The sequence below is a fragment of the Pseudomassariella vexata genome (assembly GCF_002105095.1).
Source record: "Pseudomassariella vexata strain CBS 129021 chromosome Unknown BCR38scaffold_25, whole genome shotgun sequence".
NCBI classification, from domain to species: Eukaryota; Fungi; Ascomycota; class Sordariomycetes; order Amphisphaeriales; family Pseudomassariaceae; genus Pseudomassariella; species Pseudomassariella vexata.
In genome coordinates, this window is record NW_024467980.1 from 100348 (window position 1) to 117265 (window position 16918).

The 16918-nt window shown below is 48.1% G+C and overlaps 3 protein-coding genes across 3 annotated transcripts; 2 read left to right on the forward strand and 1 right to left on the reverse strand.

The window, feature by feature from the left end:
* Window positions 1-2649: 2649 nt before the first annotated feature.
* On the forward strand, window positions 2650-4614 carry BCR38DRAFT_490856 (pantothenate transporter; the record flags this gene model as incomplete). Its single annotated transcript, XM_040864579.1, has 7 exons — window positions 2650-2928; window positions 2993-3094; window positions 3151-3315; window positions 3367-3454; window positions 3507-3668; window positions 3758-3947; window positions 4044-4614. 7 exons carry the CDS (start codon window positions 2650-2652, stop codon window positions 4612-4614), a joined length of 1557 nt encoding a protein of 518 aa, XP_040709804.1.
* An 837-nt stretch (window positions 4615-5451) lies between these two features.
* On the reverse strand, window positions 5452-7512 carry BCR38DRAFT_379856 (general substrate transporter). Its single transcript, XM_040857391.1, has 4 exons — window positions 7227-7512; window positions 5969-7165; window positions 5857-5915; window positions 5452-5797 (listed from the first exon to the last, which is right to left on the reverse strand). Exons 1-4 carry the CDS (start codon window positions 7426-7428, stop codon window positions 5621-5623), a joined length of 1635 nt encoding a protein of 544 aa, XP_040709805.1. The 5' UTR covers window positions 7429-7512; the 3' UTR covers window positions 5452-5620.
* A 4479-nt stretch (window positions 7513-11991) lies between these two features.
* Window positions 11992-12972, forward strand: BCR38DRAFT_451743 (ADP-ribose pyrophosphatase). The gene is made up of 3 exons (XM_040861482.1): window positions 11992-12338; window positions 12391-12596; window positions 12650-12972. Exons 1-3 carry the CDS (start codon window positions 12236-12238, stop codon window positions 12818-12820), a joined length of 480 nt encoding a protein of 159 aa, XP_040709806.1. The 5' UTR covers window positions 11992-12235; the 3' UTR covers window positions 12821-12972.
* Window positions 12973-16918: the final 3946 nt, after the last annotated feature.

Consider the following 16918-nt stretch of genomic DNA (forward strand, 5'->3'; position numbering starts at 1 on the left):
TATACTATTATATTGTACTTTCAGTGAAGGAGTCTAATATAGATAAAAACGCCCTTTAGACTACGCGAATTAATTGCTTAAACCCTATGAAGTAGTACGATATAGCTAACGTTAATACTTATCCTCTAATATAGATTCAGGAAACAATCGTAGTATCTTTTCCCTAATTTAATTATATCCTTTAAGGCTAACGTAGTCCACGGTCCAATTGCACACTTTGGCAGACCTTATACGACAATGTATAAGTTAATTCAACCACAACGCCTATCATCCACTCTGTAGCTGATTTTTCTTCGCACGGCGACGTCGACTTAAGGTCTCATTTGCCTTTCGAAGTCATTCGACCTCGCCTTCTAAAAGGGCAAGCCGATGCATAACCTTCGTTGTACCTCGCGCAATCTGATCTATTCCAGCAAAAATTGACGTTGGTGAGCTATTTTGATATCGTACAATCCTATTTTTCACATAATCGGTTTGTGATTGGGCTTCGGTTGGGTTGTTCCGAGTCTTTGATTCCCAAGGGACGGGGAGACCAGCCGAGCTACCCGGAGGTGTTGGCGTATGTAATTTCACATCGAGCTGTGATATGACATAATCTGCATCGTACGGAACTATTCCTACCCCTCGGAAACCTCCTTGGATATTTGAAACCGTGAAAGTTGCGTTGTACGCGTTTAAAAACGCCGGTAAAAAGTCTTCTTTCGAGATATGACTTATATGTGCTCGCATGAGATCTTCGATTTCTTTTCCGTACGCTCTTTTTAACCCGCAAAAACAACCAACATCAAGAGGCTGGAGCTTATGCGACGAATGAGGAGGCATAAAAGGCGTGACGATATTGTTAGCTTTGCAATATACCTCGAAATCGGTCGAGTGATGGCTTTCGTGACCGTCGAGGATCAATAGGCGATGAGTACCTTTCGTACGAGACTTGGTATGATGATCGAAGTGTTTTATCCAATCCTCGCCTCTCTCGTTCGTAGTCCAGCCATTTTTAGTAACTGCGATAACCCAATCAGGCGGTAATGGGCTGTTTTCGTACCATGACGAGAGGTGGGTTTTGCCGGCGAAAATGATGTACGGAGGGAGGGCATAACCGGACGACCCAACGCCTTGAATAACTGTAACCCATTCCATATTTCTATGCTGGGCTGCTCTAGGCCTTCCGCGCCGATCAGAAGTCGTCACGACCATTTCGGACGAGATTTGGAAATCACAAAACCGGTCTCGTCGAAGTTGTAGATATCCTCCTCCTGGATCGCGTATTTCGCAATTGTATTCCGTACCAGGTCAAACCACGCACGATACGCGTCGGGGCCTTCGCAGAGGACTCTCTGATAGTCGATCCTTCGATTTAAACGCGTCCGGAGGTCTGGTTATCGTCTTACGAAGCTCGAGGCCCAGTTGACGCCGACGCGTCCCGCGTCGCGACTTCGAAGTAATCGGTTGGCCATATCTTCAACACCACTCAATCGGGGAGGAAATGCTCGCGAATCTAGGTCGGTTATATGTCTTATGATTGCCTCTTCTTCGGAAGGAGTCAACTTTTGCGTTGGCGATCGCGTAATCGCTCGAGCGGTTTTACCGTCGCGTCGATACGCTAGGGTTCTAAAAGGTACGTTATAGATCTGACCAGCGCGACGTACACTTAATTTTGGATCATATTGAAGCGCATGTAATGCTAGAATCATATTACATTCATTCCAAGAACCAACCATAGTTATGTGGTGAAAACCCGCAGGCCAAAGTGGTAGCGTACGAAAATCTGCCGAAGTGTGCAATTGGACCGTGAACTACGTTAGTAAGATCTACTTTATAGATTAGTTATAGAACGCTTCGATAGAGCCCTTTCATGCTGCTCTTCGTACAGAATCTACGCCTTACAACTAGGCTGCGTCATATTGCTTCATGCTATATTCCATGGTAAATTGGGCCTCTGATCTTGCGATTCATTTCTGACTGTGATTTCCGTTTTCTGGACATTGTGCAGGTCAAAAATGTCTGTTGAAGGTAGAGTGTGACCTATGTCGCGTCTGAAATTAGGCTGGTTTAGGAATTGCTCAGATGGGGGCATCGCTAAGGCCGATCAGCACGGTGAGTAGACAATGGCGCCTCCCACAGTAAGGCATCCATCAATGTCATGCATCTCAATTTGGTGCTCCTTTCTAGTCATTGCCATCTATCATAGGAAAGGAATACTACTAGGTAGTGCTGCGAGGGACAATGGCGTCGCCGCAGGTTTTGGAGAAGCCACTTCTGGCAGCAGGAGGTTTCGTGCTTGTTGGTCGCAATGACGAATCGACGCCCTCGCAGCGCTCGTTGGCCAGCTGCGCCGCTTAGACCCCCCGTCCGTCCTGTTCGTCCGTGCTGTTCGTCCGTCCTGTTCGTCCGTCCTGTTCTTTAACCCATGCTGAATCTGCCAGTATCTATCAGTTTCTGTATCCACATCTGTGGATTGGTCCAACCGTAGTGCTTAATGTCTATCAGTCGTGATCGGCATGGTTGATGGTGCTACAAACTAGAAGCAGGGGCAGGCGGCAAACCTAAGCCGATAATAACAAAACACCAAGTGGTGAAGAGATAGAACCGATGCATTAGTTGTCGAGTATCTTCACGATATTAATCCCGAAGTTTCTAGTACTGATCGACATGGCGACAGTTAAGAGGCCGTCGCTTTCACTTGCTGCGACTCAGGCGATAGAGCTCAGCAGAAAAGACGACAACAACCTTGTTTCGAGCCATCGGCCCTCAACTGTTGACGATGTGTATTACGGAGATGAAACAGCCGCCCGCTCCGACGCAGAGCGCATCCGAGATAGGTCGCTTCTCACGCCAGACGAGGAGAAGAAACTGGTCAGGCGGATTGATTGGCATCTAATGCCCCTCTGCTCGCTCATCTTCATGTTCAAGAACCTCGACTCTGACAATGTCAGTATACCACGAAGGTTTTTGGAAGATTCACACAATTAATTTACTTACGGTATGTTTGTAGGTCTCAAATGCACGCATCATGAATCGGGGCAGTAACATGAATATCATGACCCAACTGGCCATGACGGCGGATGAGTATAACCTGGTCACGGTTCTTTATTTTGTACGTATGGTCCCTAAATGAATTCAGGTAGTTATGTTGCTAATATGGGAGACTAGCTCCCTTATATAGTCTTCGAAGCCCCTTCGAACTTGCTGTTGAAACGAGTTTCCCCCTCACGGTGGCAGTCGAGAATTATGGTCACTTGGGGGATTGTACTCGCCTGTCACTGCGCTGTAACGAACAAAAGCGGACTTTATACTGCTCGATTCTTTCTTGGATTGGTACGTTGAGTTACTTTGGTCATGCTGCTTTATCACTGCTGACCAAAATAGGCTGAAGCTGGACAATTCCCTGGTGTTATCCTCCAAATGACATATTGGTACAGACCAGATGAGATGTCTCTGAGACTGTTGTATTTCTGTAACATATGAGCTATATCCCAAATCGTGTGATCCAAGCTGATAAAAGGCAGATACATGTGGCAACCTCTCTGGGATATTCAGTGGACTGCTCGCATTTGCCTTTGACCACCTGTCCGGTGCTGGTGGACTATTGGGATGGCAGTGGCTGATGCTGGTAGAGGCAATTGCCACTATAATTACAGGAGTCACCGTGTGGTTCCTACTTCCTGACTGTGAGTATAACGCCTGTCTAAATGCAAAATACGTCCTGATGTTGTATGTCAGTCCCCAGAACAGCATCCTGGTTAACAAAAAGAAAAAGCCTTCATCCAAGCTCGACTACCGCCAAACGCCCCGAGGGCTGATGAGTCAAACTTCAATTTTGGAGAGATATTATCCTCCCTAAAGGATATTAGACTGTGGCTCTTCACTCTCATATGGGCGTCCTTCACCGTAGGAACATCAGGGGTGCGATTCTACCAATCGACTGTGATTGCCGACCTCGGATTCACGTAAGCCCTTTTGCTCTTTTCCCCGAGAGCAGTTCAGCCAGTTCTGCAGAGTTTCAGCACATAAAGCTCAACTAACAATCTCCAACAACCAAACAGGAGCATAGCAACGGCACAAATTCTGAATCTCCCCATCACGATCCTCGGTCTCCTCGTCATCTGCCTAACTGGCCTCCATGCCAACAACGGCCGCCTCCCCCGACCCCTTTATCCTCTCACTTTCCTGCTCATTATCCTCGCCAGCTACGCGGTTCTAGTCGCGTACCCGAGTACCGCAGCCGTCTACGCCGTCACCCTCGTCGGCAATGCCGTGACAGCCACCTGGTTCCCCGTCATGTGGCCGTGGCGTGTACAGACGACGTCAAGGACTACCGGGTCGGCGTTTAGTATTGGCTTTGTCAACAGTTATGGGCAGATAGGTGGCGCAGTAGGGCCGCAGTTGTTTAGGGCAGACTATGCACCCAGGTATAGGACTAGTTTCGGGGTAGCGATGGGGCTGGTTTTTGCATGTATAAGTATCACGTTGGTTACTTGGTGGGTTACGAGGCATGCCGAAAGAAATACGAGGAAGGTCAACGGAGCTAGGGTTAGGGCGGCGGCAAGGGGAGAGAGCGTGGTTGAGGATCTAACCAAGGAAGATTTGAAGGGAGATTTAAAGGGGCTGAGGTGAGGATGCAATCCTTGGCCTTTAAAAGTGGCAATGAGGTGAGAGATCATTTTGCCCAATGCTTTCTAAGGACCTGTGTCGAACTAAAGATTCGCCGTTAATAGTATCAGTAGCGAAAAAGATGCCCCTGAAGTATAGGATAATAAGAGTTTACCCATAAAGGAAAGGGTGCTCTTCATGATAAATCAAGAAACAGAAAACTACTTTAAAAAAGAATGTGTAGGACAAGGAAATAATTATAGAGCTCGCGCTTATATATTGATGCGAGTGCATATGGGGTGTGAATTGTTGTATTGGGAAAGGATGGCCAGTGTCACGACCTGGGTTGCATCGCATTGGTAGAGACCTCGATTAGGTGCTATCGACGAAGATTCTACTCTAAGGAGCGAAGGAAAGAAGATGACAACTTAGGTTTGAGGGAGCGCGACTAAGTCATCCACGCTTGGCGGGGCTCCTACAAGGGTTATGATTGCCTTCCCATCTGACACTGCCACGGCAGGTGTTCCAGCTGTAAGTCACCTGGTTGTAGTGAGTCTGCGAGGGTTGACCTTCACAGCCAGGTCAGTTATTCTGGCCTGGCAGAGCTCTTTTATAGCTCTAATCTATCTTATCTATAGCTATAGGGTAACCCCCCATGGGGTCACGTATCATATAGATATCCGGAGAAACTACCCTGTAGTTAGCTAGTAGCGATTTACAAATATCCGCTATATACTCTTAACCTTCTATCGACTATGCAATACTCCTATTCCATTGCAAAATAGGTTGGAAGTATATACTTACATACTAGAAAATGCCATGACTTAATCCATGGATAAATGTCTAAAAGGATGAAGATGCATAAATAATAATCCAAATGGTGTCTGGAGAGAGATGGTCTCCAGCTATGAACCAGTTATTCATGATGTACTTTCTTGAATTGCTCGGTCGTAACCATGAATTATCATAATATTTATATAGAGACTTGATGCTTCTTTATAGCGTCGCCTTCTGTAAATAGGACGTCAACTCAATCGCGAGCCAAGAATTCCTCGTCCTGATCGATCTTGTACGAGGCAAACTTGCGCGCCGGTACCCCCTTTTGGAACATGAAATCCATCTCGGCAAACGTCCGGTCCTTAGTCTCGGGCAGACGGAAGAAGCCCCAGACGGTGGTGAGGAAAGACAGGCTTCCCCAGAAGAAGGCCTCAGTGCGACGTCAGTTTCAGTTGTTTATATGCGCAGGACTGTGATATCAGAACTTACAGTTTTGCCCTTGGCGTTCCAAGCGGTGGGCGACATGAAGTACGGTTGCAAGACACCACCTGAAAGCACAGTTAGCAAAGTAAACTTCCTGCGAGTTGGGAGAGCTTCTTACCAATGATGTTCCCAATATAATATGTAGCACGTCCAAGCACTACCGTTTGAGTACGGAGACGAGTTGATCCAATTTCGGCCACAATGGTGAAGACGATGGGCCCGACAGACATGGAATAAGCGCCTAACCAAACCAAACAGAGACAAGACTGTGCCCATGCTATCTGTACAGTTTGCTTCGGGACGCAGGCCAGAATCCCAATGATGAAGAGCACGGTAACCAGAACGTAGAATCCATACAGCCAGATAGTACGTCGTCCCCATTTGGCAATGTAGAGCCACGAGATGAGGGTACCGCAGAAGCCGATGGCGGTGCCGGCAAGACCGATGGCGTAGGAAGCGTCGGCACTGATTCCAGTCTGCTGGAAAAAGAAGGTACCCGAGTAGCACAAAGCGCCACCGTCGGTGATCTGAGACAGGAAGGCCATACAGGCAATTTCAGTTCGGCGGCGGTTGGTGCCGCGGAAGGCGTCATAAAAAGTCACACCGGAACGCTCCTCCTTCTCAAGCTTGTCTGTATGTACCATGAGAGCGATGGTGGAATCGTAGTTGATATTGTGCTCAGGTTGCGACAGGCGCTCCAGCGATCGGCGAGCCCTCTCGAGTTGGCCGGTCCGAACGAGGTACCAAGGGGATTCAGGAGCCAAAAGAGCGGCGATGAAGAGAGGAATGGGCCAGACCCACTGGACGGCGAAGGGGATCTTGTAGCTCCAGTCGGTCTCGTTATTTACGAGGCCCTTGAGGACACCGGCCGAGATGAACTGGCCCATGCACCAGCAGAGGTTGATGTAGGCGGTCAGGTACCCTCGCAGCGCAAGGGGGGCGACCTCGGCGGCGTAGGCGGGACCCGTGGTGGCGAAAACACCCCACGGGATATTGCAGAAGAATTGGCCCAGCAGCTGCACCGTAATGTTGGGTGCGAAGAAGGTCATGAAGATGAAGGCAGACAGGAACACCAAGCTTCCCATGATAACCTTGCGGTGGCCGTATTTGGCCGTCAGATACCCATTGAGAAGAGCGCCGATGATGTTGCCCACCCCACTAATGTCATTCAGTCCCGCCTGCCACGGTGCCGTAATTTGATAGCCGTCCTTTTCGTTGGTCCACACGCCGTACTTCTTGCGGAAGGCAGGGTATCCGAAGAAGTTGCCTAGCAGCGTCACGTCGTAGCCCTCCATTACCACCGTCATTGAGATCACTGCCGATTAGTCAGTATATATGTCGTAACGCTTTGGGCCGTCAATTGGAACTGCACGTACAAATGGACCACATAGCGGCCCTCTTGTGGGTCTTGAGAGCCTGGGCCAAGCCCATGGCATGCTCTTGTTCCGTTCCCAGCCTGGCTTCCTCGTTGAGAACCTTGTCGTGAAGTTCGGCATGTTGGAACTTGGTGTACCCAGGTTCACCCGACTCAACAAAATCCGGCCGAGTGGCCTTCTCCGAAATGATTTGGTCCGCCATGGAAACTAAAGGATCGTTCCGTGTGTTTGTCAGCGTCAATAATGAAGCTCCAGTCAGGCTTCAAGGCGCTAAATTCGCTTCACGTGTCCCCACGCACTGGGTCTTGCAACAGAAACAATCAGAGTAGCAACAGCATGCGCATTCCATATGGGCGAGCCAGCCCTGATATCCTGCAGCCCATGGGCATTCAAGGAACATTCTGTACCAGGGACTATGATACGGAGGGCCACTGAAAAGGCTCATCGGACCGTTGGCCCTGTTTCCCTGTCTAAGGGCCGAGTTCGAGAATCCTCATGCCGAGACATGAGGGCTATGGGATGGGTCTCGTCTTTCTGCAGACTGCAGGCCGTGGGGGAACAAGACTTCTTGGGCCCGCACCGAGGCGCATACCCCAATGGCTAGATTCGACAGTGCTCATGAAGTTGATAATCATTCGATCAAATAAATTTGTCTCCACAGGACCACTGGCCCGGACTCCGTGCAAAGCCTGGTACCATGTTGTGAATGGTGGAAAATCCGGGGTGTTCATACCCGTGCAACCGAGTCTGGGGTAACATGCCTCAACTGCGGACTCCCACAAATGAGACGACAATTTTGGGGCCCACTGTCTTGCAAGGTGTTTGGCGTGGTTGGAGAATCCCTGGAGGGATCGATGAATTCCTACTATGGTGGGATCGCGATGATTTTCGAGGACACCATCACATTGGCCCTCGCAGCATCTATGATGGCCGCCATGGCGTAGCACAGCAGTCGTACCATCATCAAGTAGTGTTGCATCCGCTGTGGTTCCGACCACCAAGGGCAATGAGACGAGTACCCTTATTTTCGAGGGTTAGTCTCAACCCGTCTTACATGCTTAGCGCACCTATAACGCATTCGTCACGACGCAAATTCAAAGTGGCCATCAAGTGGACGATCGAATGAATGGCGAGCCCAGGATTTTGAATAGCCCTATATTCCAGCGCAGTAAGAAGACATAGCGGGGATGTTCACATAGCTGTGCCGTTTCGGTTGTTCGTCCCTTTACGGAATCATTTTGGAAGTTGTGTGCAGACAACGTGACCATCGCCACATGCCGTACATACATGGGTGGTAGCATCGTTGTGAAACCTGGTCATTTGGTATAACAAGAGGCTCTAGGGCTTGGCAAAAACGGATCGCATGATAAAAGTCACTCTAGAATGGCTCACATCGTAAGATACATAGCGCCCAGACTGAACTTCCCGGGAATCGACTGATGCTGTGCGCAATAAAATTGACGCCAAAGATGTGGTGGCTATGCAGACTTCCTACAACTGCCCTTGGTACAGTCAGTCAAATTCTCTAGCTGGAAACTGAGGCTCATGTCGGGTGGCCTCTGACGTTGACTTGTTCTCTGCGATATAAATCGTCACTTCTTTGGCCGACGTTGAGGTGACTGGTGTCAACCAACACATGAGCTCGAAGCTCCAAACTTTATGGGCGCAATCACCCATAATTTTGGCTGCAGAAAGTTTTCAAGGTAGTATCAACGATCCTGATTCTGTCGGATCGTAATGATGGGTGTAGCATCTTCAGCTTGCCCAGGTGGTCTTTGGGTGACACCATGGAGTCGCTCAGGCCAAACTTCAACGTAGGAGGAAGTGAACTACCTGCAACCAGGTCAAGTTACGTTGACCTCCCTCGCCTCTTGCGTAATCCATCCAGCTAATTAGGTGCCTTGAAATCCCCACCCAGACGTCAGCTATCGCATCAATCAAGCCAAGCCGTTGGAAACAGTGTCTCGAATTCAATAATATCCAACGACCATCAGCTTCTTCGATTACAGTCAGATATGTATCCTTTATTCTTGCCACACTGGCTACTTGCCTTCTTGTATTACCCAGCAACCTTGTCGATGGCTTCACTCCTAGGCTTCCCCAGGGAGACCCGCGACTTCATTCCCGATTTGATTACAGTATTGCCAAAAGATGCCCCGATCTTGTGACGGACAACCCGAGATAACCCTCGCGCATATTTTTTGCACTGCTATTCAACGTCTGAAAACGAGTCTCGGGTGTTATTCGACCACCAACCCATCCAAAACCTGGTGCTGTCGCTCTTGCTTGTGAATCATAAAAATCACAACCCGACCGAAGAAATGCTTGAGACACTGACAAACAAAAATCCTAAATATCACTCCGACCACAAGGGTTGGAGAGATCAGTCTTGATTTCCACATGGCTTGCTGTGCCGGTACTCATCGGCAAGATTGGAAATTTACCAGTTCAAGACAGCATCTGTCTGCTCCCTGGCCGTTAATTATCGAACATAAAATATGCCATGTCCACAGCTGGTGGCAGTCACTTGGCTATTCTTCTACACCCTCACTGGATTACTGAAGCATGGTTCATGGGCCCGAGACCATTGCTTGCATCACCACACGATTTTCACAATTGATAAGCGGGTCTTGAAATTCTTACTCACGAGCGGACCAGAAAACCTCCTGGTCTAGTATTCCCAAGGAAGACAGAGAATGAAAATGATGGAACAGTTCTGGGGACGCGTATACCTGATATGTGATCCTCGTCCCAAGAACGTGTCGTTCAATCTTTCGGAAGCCCTTGAGCAGTTTGGGACGTACGTGGGTTGGTACTACACCTACAGGACTCTGAATCTAAGGGAACGGCTGTCGAAACGACAGTGAGAGTCCGGAGGTTTGCAGGCTTTCCTGGTCAGAGCTACGGCAAACCAGCAGAAGGGACACAGGGGTATATGGGGCGTCAATTCATGGATACCGCAGCACAACATCAGTGAATTTTGGACCGCTACTTGAGGAGAGGTTATAGTAAGGTTGCCCCTGATACTTTGCCGTGCTATTGGATTGTGGGCAAATGGTCTTGTATTGAAAGTGTCATAATCTCTGGAGAGTCTTGAGAGAAGTAAATGGCGGCCATGTGGCCTTATATAGGCAGGAATGACTGATGCCTGTCCCACAGCCAGGACTTTTGTGGTTCGATGGGTAGAGGTCATATTGGCCCATAATCGTACGGTTTGCGGCCATATAATTTTCTCTTTGACTTGGCTGTCTTGGTGTAGTAGCCTTGAGGGTCCAACACGTGCCAAGCGGTACTGATTGTACACACCGTCACGACATTGCATCATCAGAAGCTTCATGCCCCTAGACATGTTAGGAGGATACGAGTACACCGCGCATGTTTGTGGATTGCTAATAGTTAGCTACAAGTAGGTTCGCGAAGTAAAACATTAATATATCACAAATAGTCATCAATGTGTTATAGTTATTGTAGAAGTGGATGCGTAGTTATGTTTTCCGCTGTATGTAAAGGTATTCTATTTATGTCTATATAGAGGAAAAACAGGCTTTCATATGTAGATGTAAGTTCGTTATCAGCTAGATTCCGTTATTAGAGGTCTAGTTTCTTTGTAAAGGATGCATTCGGTACTTTTTCTTTATCTTCTAAATGGCTCAACAGGACAAAGAAACTCCTTTATTTCTCCCCCTTCTAAAATCCTTAACAGAACAAAGAAACTCTTTTATTTGCAAGGGTTGGACTAAACTCACCAACCTCACCATCCCCCCACCCCCTGGTTGATTGGTGATCAAATTAATAAGAAAACGCTAGTGATGTTGACCAACTAGTGATCTTGGTGAGGTGAGGTTGTATTGGTGGCCCTTTGGTTAAATTTACTGCTCCTAGGAAAATGCTGGCGCAATTGACTATAGCCTCCTCTGTACCCTCGTCCGGTTCATCCAGCCAGTTATTTTCTATAGCCGTATCAGCCGTTAGAACCCTGAACCAAGTATCCAGCTGGCCTATTTAGCCGGCTTTATGCCAAGTTCATAGTATCTCGTACATGCCGATGATACCGGCGTCAAGGCTTAGCCGCTGTGAAGTGACTGTTCTACCGGTAGATGAAAATAACCGCTCATATTCAGCTATCATAGCCTGTATTGTAAGGAAATCAAGTGCTATGAACGAAAGCCGTGGGTACTTCAACCGGCGTTCAGACTAGTAACTAATAGGGTCACGTATATTCGTACCTATCTCATAGTTACTAGCACACCAAGTAGTATATTCATCGCCGTCAACTCAGGAGTGATTGGCATTGTAGGGGTAATTTGACTCCCCATACCTACGGTCAGCGAAGGTTCAGAGTACGAGACATTTCACAGAGATTTTCAAGCTAGAATATTTTACACACGGGTCCTACAGGGCTGGGAGGGACCCCAGTACAGCCAAAATAGCTACATGAGCCTTAGCAGCCATAAACCAGCCAGGTTGCCCGACCAGGGCCTCGAATGAGGTTAGCATTAGCGACTAAAGTCCAGAGAATGATCAGGGTATTGGGGTATATAAACGCCAACCCTAGCTCACCAGGCTGGCATCGTGAGGTTGTTCCGACTTTATCTATTTCTTTGTCTATGAAACAGTGCTTTCTTCTGCTTTCGGGAGCAATCCTTTCCTAAGCTACAAAAACCAACCGCAAGGCACGTGCTTTTCAATTCAGCATCAAATGATAAAAGGCCACACACATTCATCGACCATATTCACAGTCCACTTGTGTGAGATTCGGTCTGTCCTGTTATCCAACTTTGCCACCGAGCGAATAAATGAGACACGGTGAGAGGCCCGTGTTCCCCCAAACTCCAGACCCACTTATTTTGAATCCTATCAATTCATTGTGACAAAGCTTTGGAACTTCAGACTTTACACCCACTAATTATGAATCCTGTCAATTCCTTGTGACAGGCTTCGGGATTTCAGACGTTGCACCCGCTTACCACTTTTTAACAGGATCTATCAAAGAGCAAACCTCACTATCAATGGCAGCAACAGCTCCTCAACCACGCGTCGGCGTAGCGGTAATCATTCAGAATACAGAGGGTGAGATCGTACTCGGCAAGCGAAGGGGTAGCCATGGATCAGGTAAGCGCAGGCCGGTATCGGTCACATATGACTCAACTAAGCACAATCACAGGTACTTGGGCATTGCCTGGTGGCCATCTCGAGTTCGGGGAGACCTACTTCGCATGTGCAGAACGCGAGACCCGAGAAGAGACTGGGCTCGATGTCAAGGCAGTCAAGCTGGTCGCTGTGACGAATGATGTTTTTCAGGAGTTGGGAAAGCACTACATCACGTTGTTCGTGACATGTGAACTCAAAGATCTTCATGCCGAGCCAAAGGTGAGTGTCTGCCGACTTCTGTCCCGGTGGTTTGCGCTTATGGGTGGTAATAGATCTTGGAACCTGAGAAGTGCGAAGGATGGCATTGGACCAGTTGGGCAGATCTGAAGCAGTGGGCTGAGCATCATGAGATTGAGTCAAGCGAGTGGGCTGAGAATAGGCTCTTTCTGCCGATGAGGAATCTGATTAAGGAATATCCTGGGATTGTTGACATGCCTGAGTGAGGGAGAAGCAAGTAGTGCGGGTGATAGGTCCAGTATGAGCCAGGGGCATTATTGTCCCCATGTTCAGTGCTCAGAGCGATAGAAAAGCCATCATAGATGTCAGTACCTGTCTCATTACAATCGCTTTCTATTGCAAGCTAGGTCTTTGGATGCACCCCTCAAGCTCCGGTGGCCTTTTCATTGAGGACCATCCAGACTACGTCTTTTACTTCCAGCGACTAATGGCTCCCGAAAGACAGCTCCATCATAGGGGATGCTTCTGACCCCAGACCCACTGGAACTCATGACTTCTCAGCGTATGAGTATCAAAACCATCTTTGATCTGCTTGAACAACATCTTTGACATCCTCTTCCCTGCGTAGTTCTTTTGTTCCGCTTTTGACCATGATGCCCAGGGCTAACTGGTGACACACGCTGTACATGATGTTGTTGCCAAAATTGTGCAGGATGTAGTCCTGCAAAGCGTGGAAGGTATTCTCGTTGATATTGGCAAGCCTGTCTCTTTTTTTCAGGGGCAGAGCTGCTGGAAGTCGGTTTCGAAGGAGGGAGTAGAAGTGGCGGTGTCGACAATGGAGTCGTCGAGAAGGGAGCTTTAAGAGCTCCAATTGTCTCGTTGAGATCTGAGCCCAGTCCAAGTGGGCTGAAGGTCCCATGTGAATGGGCGGATTTCTGGTGCCAACAACTGCAACTGAGACCGAGATGGTGGTTTCGACAGTACACAAAGTGAGCATCACCTGTCAATGCATGATTGCACGGCGACGGTCGGGATGTGAGGTGTCTTGCAAACTTCTTTCTGCATAACTTAATGCAATTTTTGTACAAGTCTGTGAAGTGAAACCGCCTCAGACATATCAACATTAGAGCGACACAAGTCTTGGTAGGCGCCGAATGCTCGGCTAGGGCTGTAATTTACATAGCAAAATCCACCCGAGTTAGATATTTCAACAAGAATACGGGTTCTTTTTGGCTCTCCTTTGGGGTCTAGGCTATTTTTTAAGACATTCATCTATCTCCAATCACGTATCTGGCTGCATTAGCCATATTCGCGGCTTTCTCTGCTCCTGTGCTGTACGTGTAGATGTAAGGTCAGCGAAGACCTTATTTGATCCGGTTCGACTGGCTAGCGTATCTCAGGGTCTAACGTCTCGATTTCACCTTGAATTGTTTTCTTTTCTGTGCAGAGAAGGGCGACTTAGGCTCAGTACTTGGCAATGATTTGCTCGCTTTAGACATTAACATCGGTGTACGAATATCCTGACGAGTACCGTAAGAGGCATTATTAAGCTGGCATAATTGGCTCATAAGGACTTAAGCCTTTCTAAGGGTAATGAGACCCGCTGACAGTGGCTTTTTATAGGGGTGTCTCTGGTGTTGGCATTAGATTTAACTATGCGTTCTATACGTGTAACTGACGTGCATATAATAGTGCCTTGATAATCTTTAGCACTAGTATTATTTATTATTATTATTAAATACGCCGTAGGCTCGAAGCCCCCGGTACCTCTGCTAGTACTCCCGTATGTCAAACCGTGCCCTAATGGCTGGACTAAATACATACGCTGCGTCGTCGGTTCGCCCTATTGGCGACTGCGTTGCGTCCACTACCATACTACGTTGGTTCTCAACCTACCAACAAAGTCCCCCCTGAGAAGATCGATGCTATCTGGGCCTTGAAGCTGTCCGACCCGTCCCTAGCAGCCACCTTACAATAGTCCCACTAACTACTGGTTCTCCTGTTGCCGTTGCGAGGTCTCTGCGAGAGTATAGTGGCCGTGGTGCGATGGCGGCCCGTAATCGTTCCCTAGTATTATTTATGGTTATTATACTTGCGACGTACACGATCGAGAAGGTTGCAGAAGTAGTGAATTTTCGTCGAATTCGTTACTCGAATCCTTAGGCCTTGAAACGGCGGCTAATTTTAATTTGGAAATCGAGATGACGGGGTAAAGCCTCTAATGCGAGAAATGCCGATTAACGCTACCTCTGCTCGGGCGTTTGTTATTTTGCCAACGAATTCCTTAACGTAACACCTAGAAGGAACACATTCAAGATCTCTAGGTGTTGAATCTAGTTGGAGACAGGCTCCTCCTACTCTTGGCACATCCTCTGTGCATATGTAACGCTGCCACTATACGTTTAAGTAATTGAGAGTCGTCTAGACAGGGTTCACTGTACGCTTTATCGGCTGGAGGCAACGGTCCCTGTATGGCCTACATGGATAAATGCAATATGGTGCAAGCCTCGCTACTCATAATCTTCTGGGTCGAATTGCGATTGTAGCATTGTTATGCCTGTGGTGGTTAAGAAATAAAAGGGTGAGGTTGACAGGTGGGTTCCGATTGAGGCCATTCTGTAGGTGGCAGACAGCTTAGACACGACTTATTGCCCGCTAGAAGCGTCATTTTTACTTGGCATGGCGATTCGGTTGACTAGTCCGGTGAACCTGTCAAACTTTCGTGCCCCTCAAGAGGGCGATAAGAAAACCTATATTCGCTTCTTGCTCAGCACTTCCGGCGTCTTCGAGGCTAGAACGCAGACCGTCTTCTTGCATCGCCCAGTGCGCTCAGGGTGATTTCATCGATCACACGATTTCGGCTGGATCCCTGCCACTGGGATGGGGTGGCAGTGCGTTTTCTCGCAAACCTTGAAAATCGCATTGTCGCGTTCAGCATCCGCATAGCTAAACTATGCTCGCTCGATAGATTTCTGTTTATCACGGGCGAGATGGCTAGCTGCCCCAAAAAGGGGGTTGCGCCCGAAATTCAGGCATGTTAGTCAAAACGAAGGAAGCACCACCAGCTGCGGTGTTTGGACAAGCGAAAATCATACGTTGTGGCTCTGCCTCTCCGTTCTTAAAGACATCGTCAAAGTCGACCGTCTGTGCGCCTAGATTCTGCGTAGTGCGACTAGGCTCTTGAAGGTTTGCAAGTGTCTTGTCTGTCCGCGTGCGAAGCTGCAAGCCCTGTCGAATTGCTTGCGTTTCGGCTCACCCTGCGACTCGGGTTTATCGTGTCCAGAGGTAGAAAGCGATTTTGGATACTAGTGTGAGTGGAATAGTCACCACTAGGTGCCATAGCTAAATCCGCAAGTAGTTCCTCGGCACGGATTGTTTCTCCCATATGCCATGCCCCTACGATCAGTCGTTGGGCTGCCGCTATGGCCCTGAACTCCCACTAACGCAGCTGGGAATTTCGGTGCTTAGTCAACGAGCCGTACGAGTAGCTTGATCCGAGAACTAGTAGTAAGTTAGTTACTTGTATTGACAAATGCTCAACTCTCGATCAAATGAAGCCCACCTTGTACGCAGAGGCCGCTTTTAGGTGATTCTCGAGGTTTTGATGAAGGGTTTTGACGTGCTCGAGACGCTGTGTGATGATTTTGTCGTATATGTTGATGTGACATTCTCAATTCGAAACTGTGGAAAGTGTTCTGGAATGTTTCCTGTCTCGATAAGGGTGTCTTCCACTCATCTTCGAAGAAACTGGGCTCAAGGGCTTCGTTTTCGGCATACTTGGACTTGACGTCAATTTGCTGCATCCATTGCATCGTATAATCGTCTATTATGATGCCAGGAGAGACATCACGTTGAGTAGTTATCTTGTCTGTAACAAGGTAAATTTAATGGCGATGCAAGGTATTCAGCACCAATGCAAGATACAAGAACAACATAAACTGGTGTGACGCAAAGAGATAAACAACCAGGGGTTGAGTATACGATAATGTTGTGGTGGAGTGGATGCCAAGTTGTTAGTTGGTCCCCTGCGTCTATTCAGTAGTGAGTGATGAATATCCCTGCAGGTACTACAGTCCACCTCGTCTACTCGTAATGTGGGTCGTTGTGTTCAGGTAAGGGTCCAGCTGCAACCACATCAGAAATAACAACTACGTAATTACCATTGTTGGGCATTGCGCATTGCGCATTGGGCGCATTGAAAAGACTAGATTGCCCGAGCATATAAGACACATTGACCTGGCAGATCAGAGTTCTCGGGTGATGTCATAGACAGCTGAGTATCACTACGAAAGGGAATACTGTCCAGGACCCAAAATAATTATACCAGTCGTTGCCCTAAGCAACTCCATTCACCTAGTCAAACT

Coding starts and splice junctions, on each gene's coding strand:
- BCR38DRAFT_379856 (XM_040857391.1), bottom strand. CDS start 7,428: ATGGCGGACCAAATCATTTCGGAGAAGGCCACTCGGCCGGATTTTGTT. Junction 7,166..7,226: donor GGCCGCTATGTGGTCCATTT/GTACGTGCAGTT, acceptor ACTAATCGGCAG/TGATCTCAATGACGGTGGTA. Junction 5,916..5,968: donor TTATATTGGGAACATCATTG/GTAAGAAGCTCT, acceptor CTGTGCTTTCAG/GTGGTGTCTTGCAACCGTAC.
- BCR38DRAFT_451743 (XM_040861482.1), top strand. CDS start 12,236: ATGGCAGCAACAGCTCCTCAACCACGCGTCGGCGTAGCGGTAATCATT. Junction 12,339..12,390: donor AAGGGGTAGCCATGGATCAG/GTAAGCGCAGGC, acceptor GCACAATCACAG/GTACTTGGGCATTGCCTGGT. Junction 12,597..12,649: donor ATCTTCATGCCGAGCCAAAG/GTGAGTGTCTGC, acceptor GGGTGGTAATAG/ATCTTGGAACCTGAGAAGTG.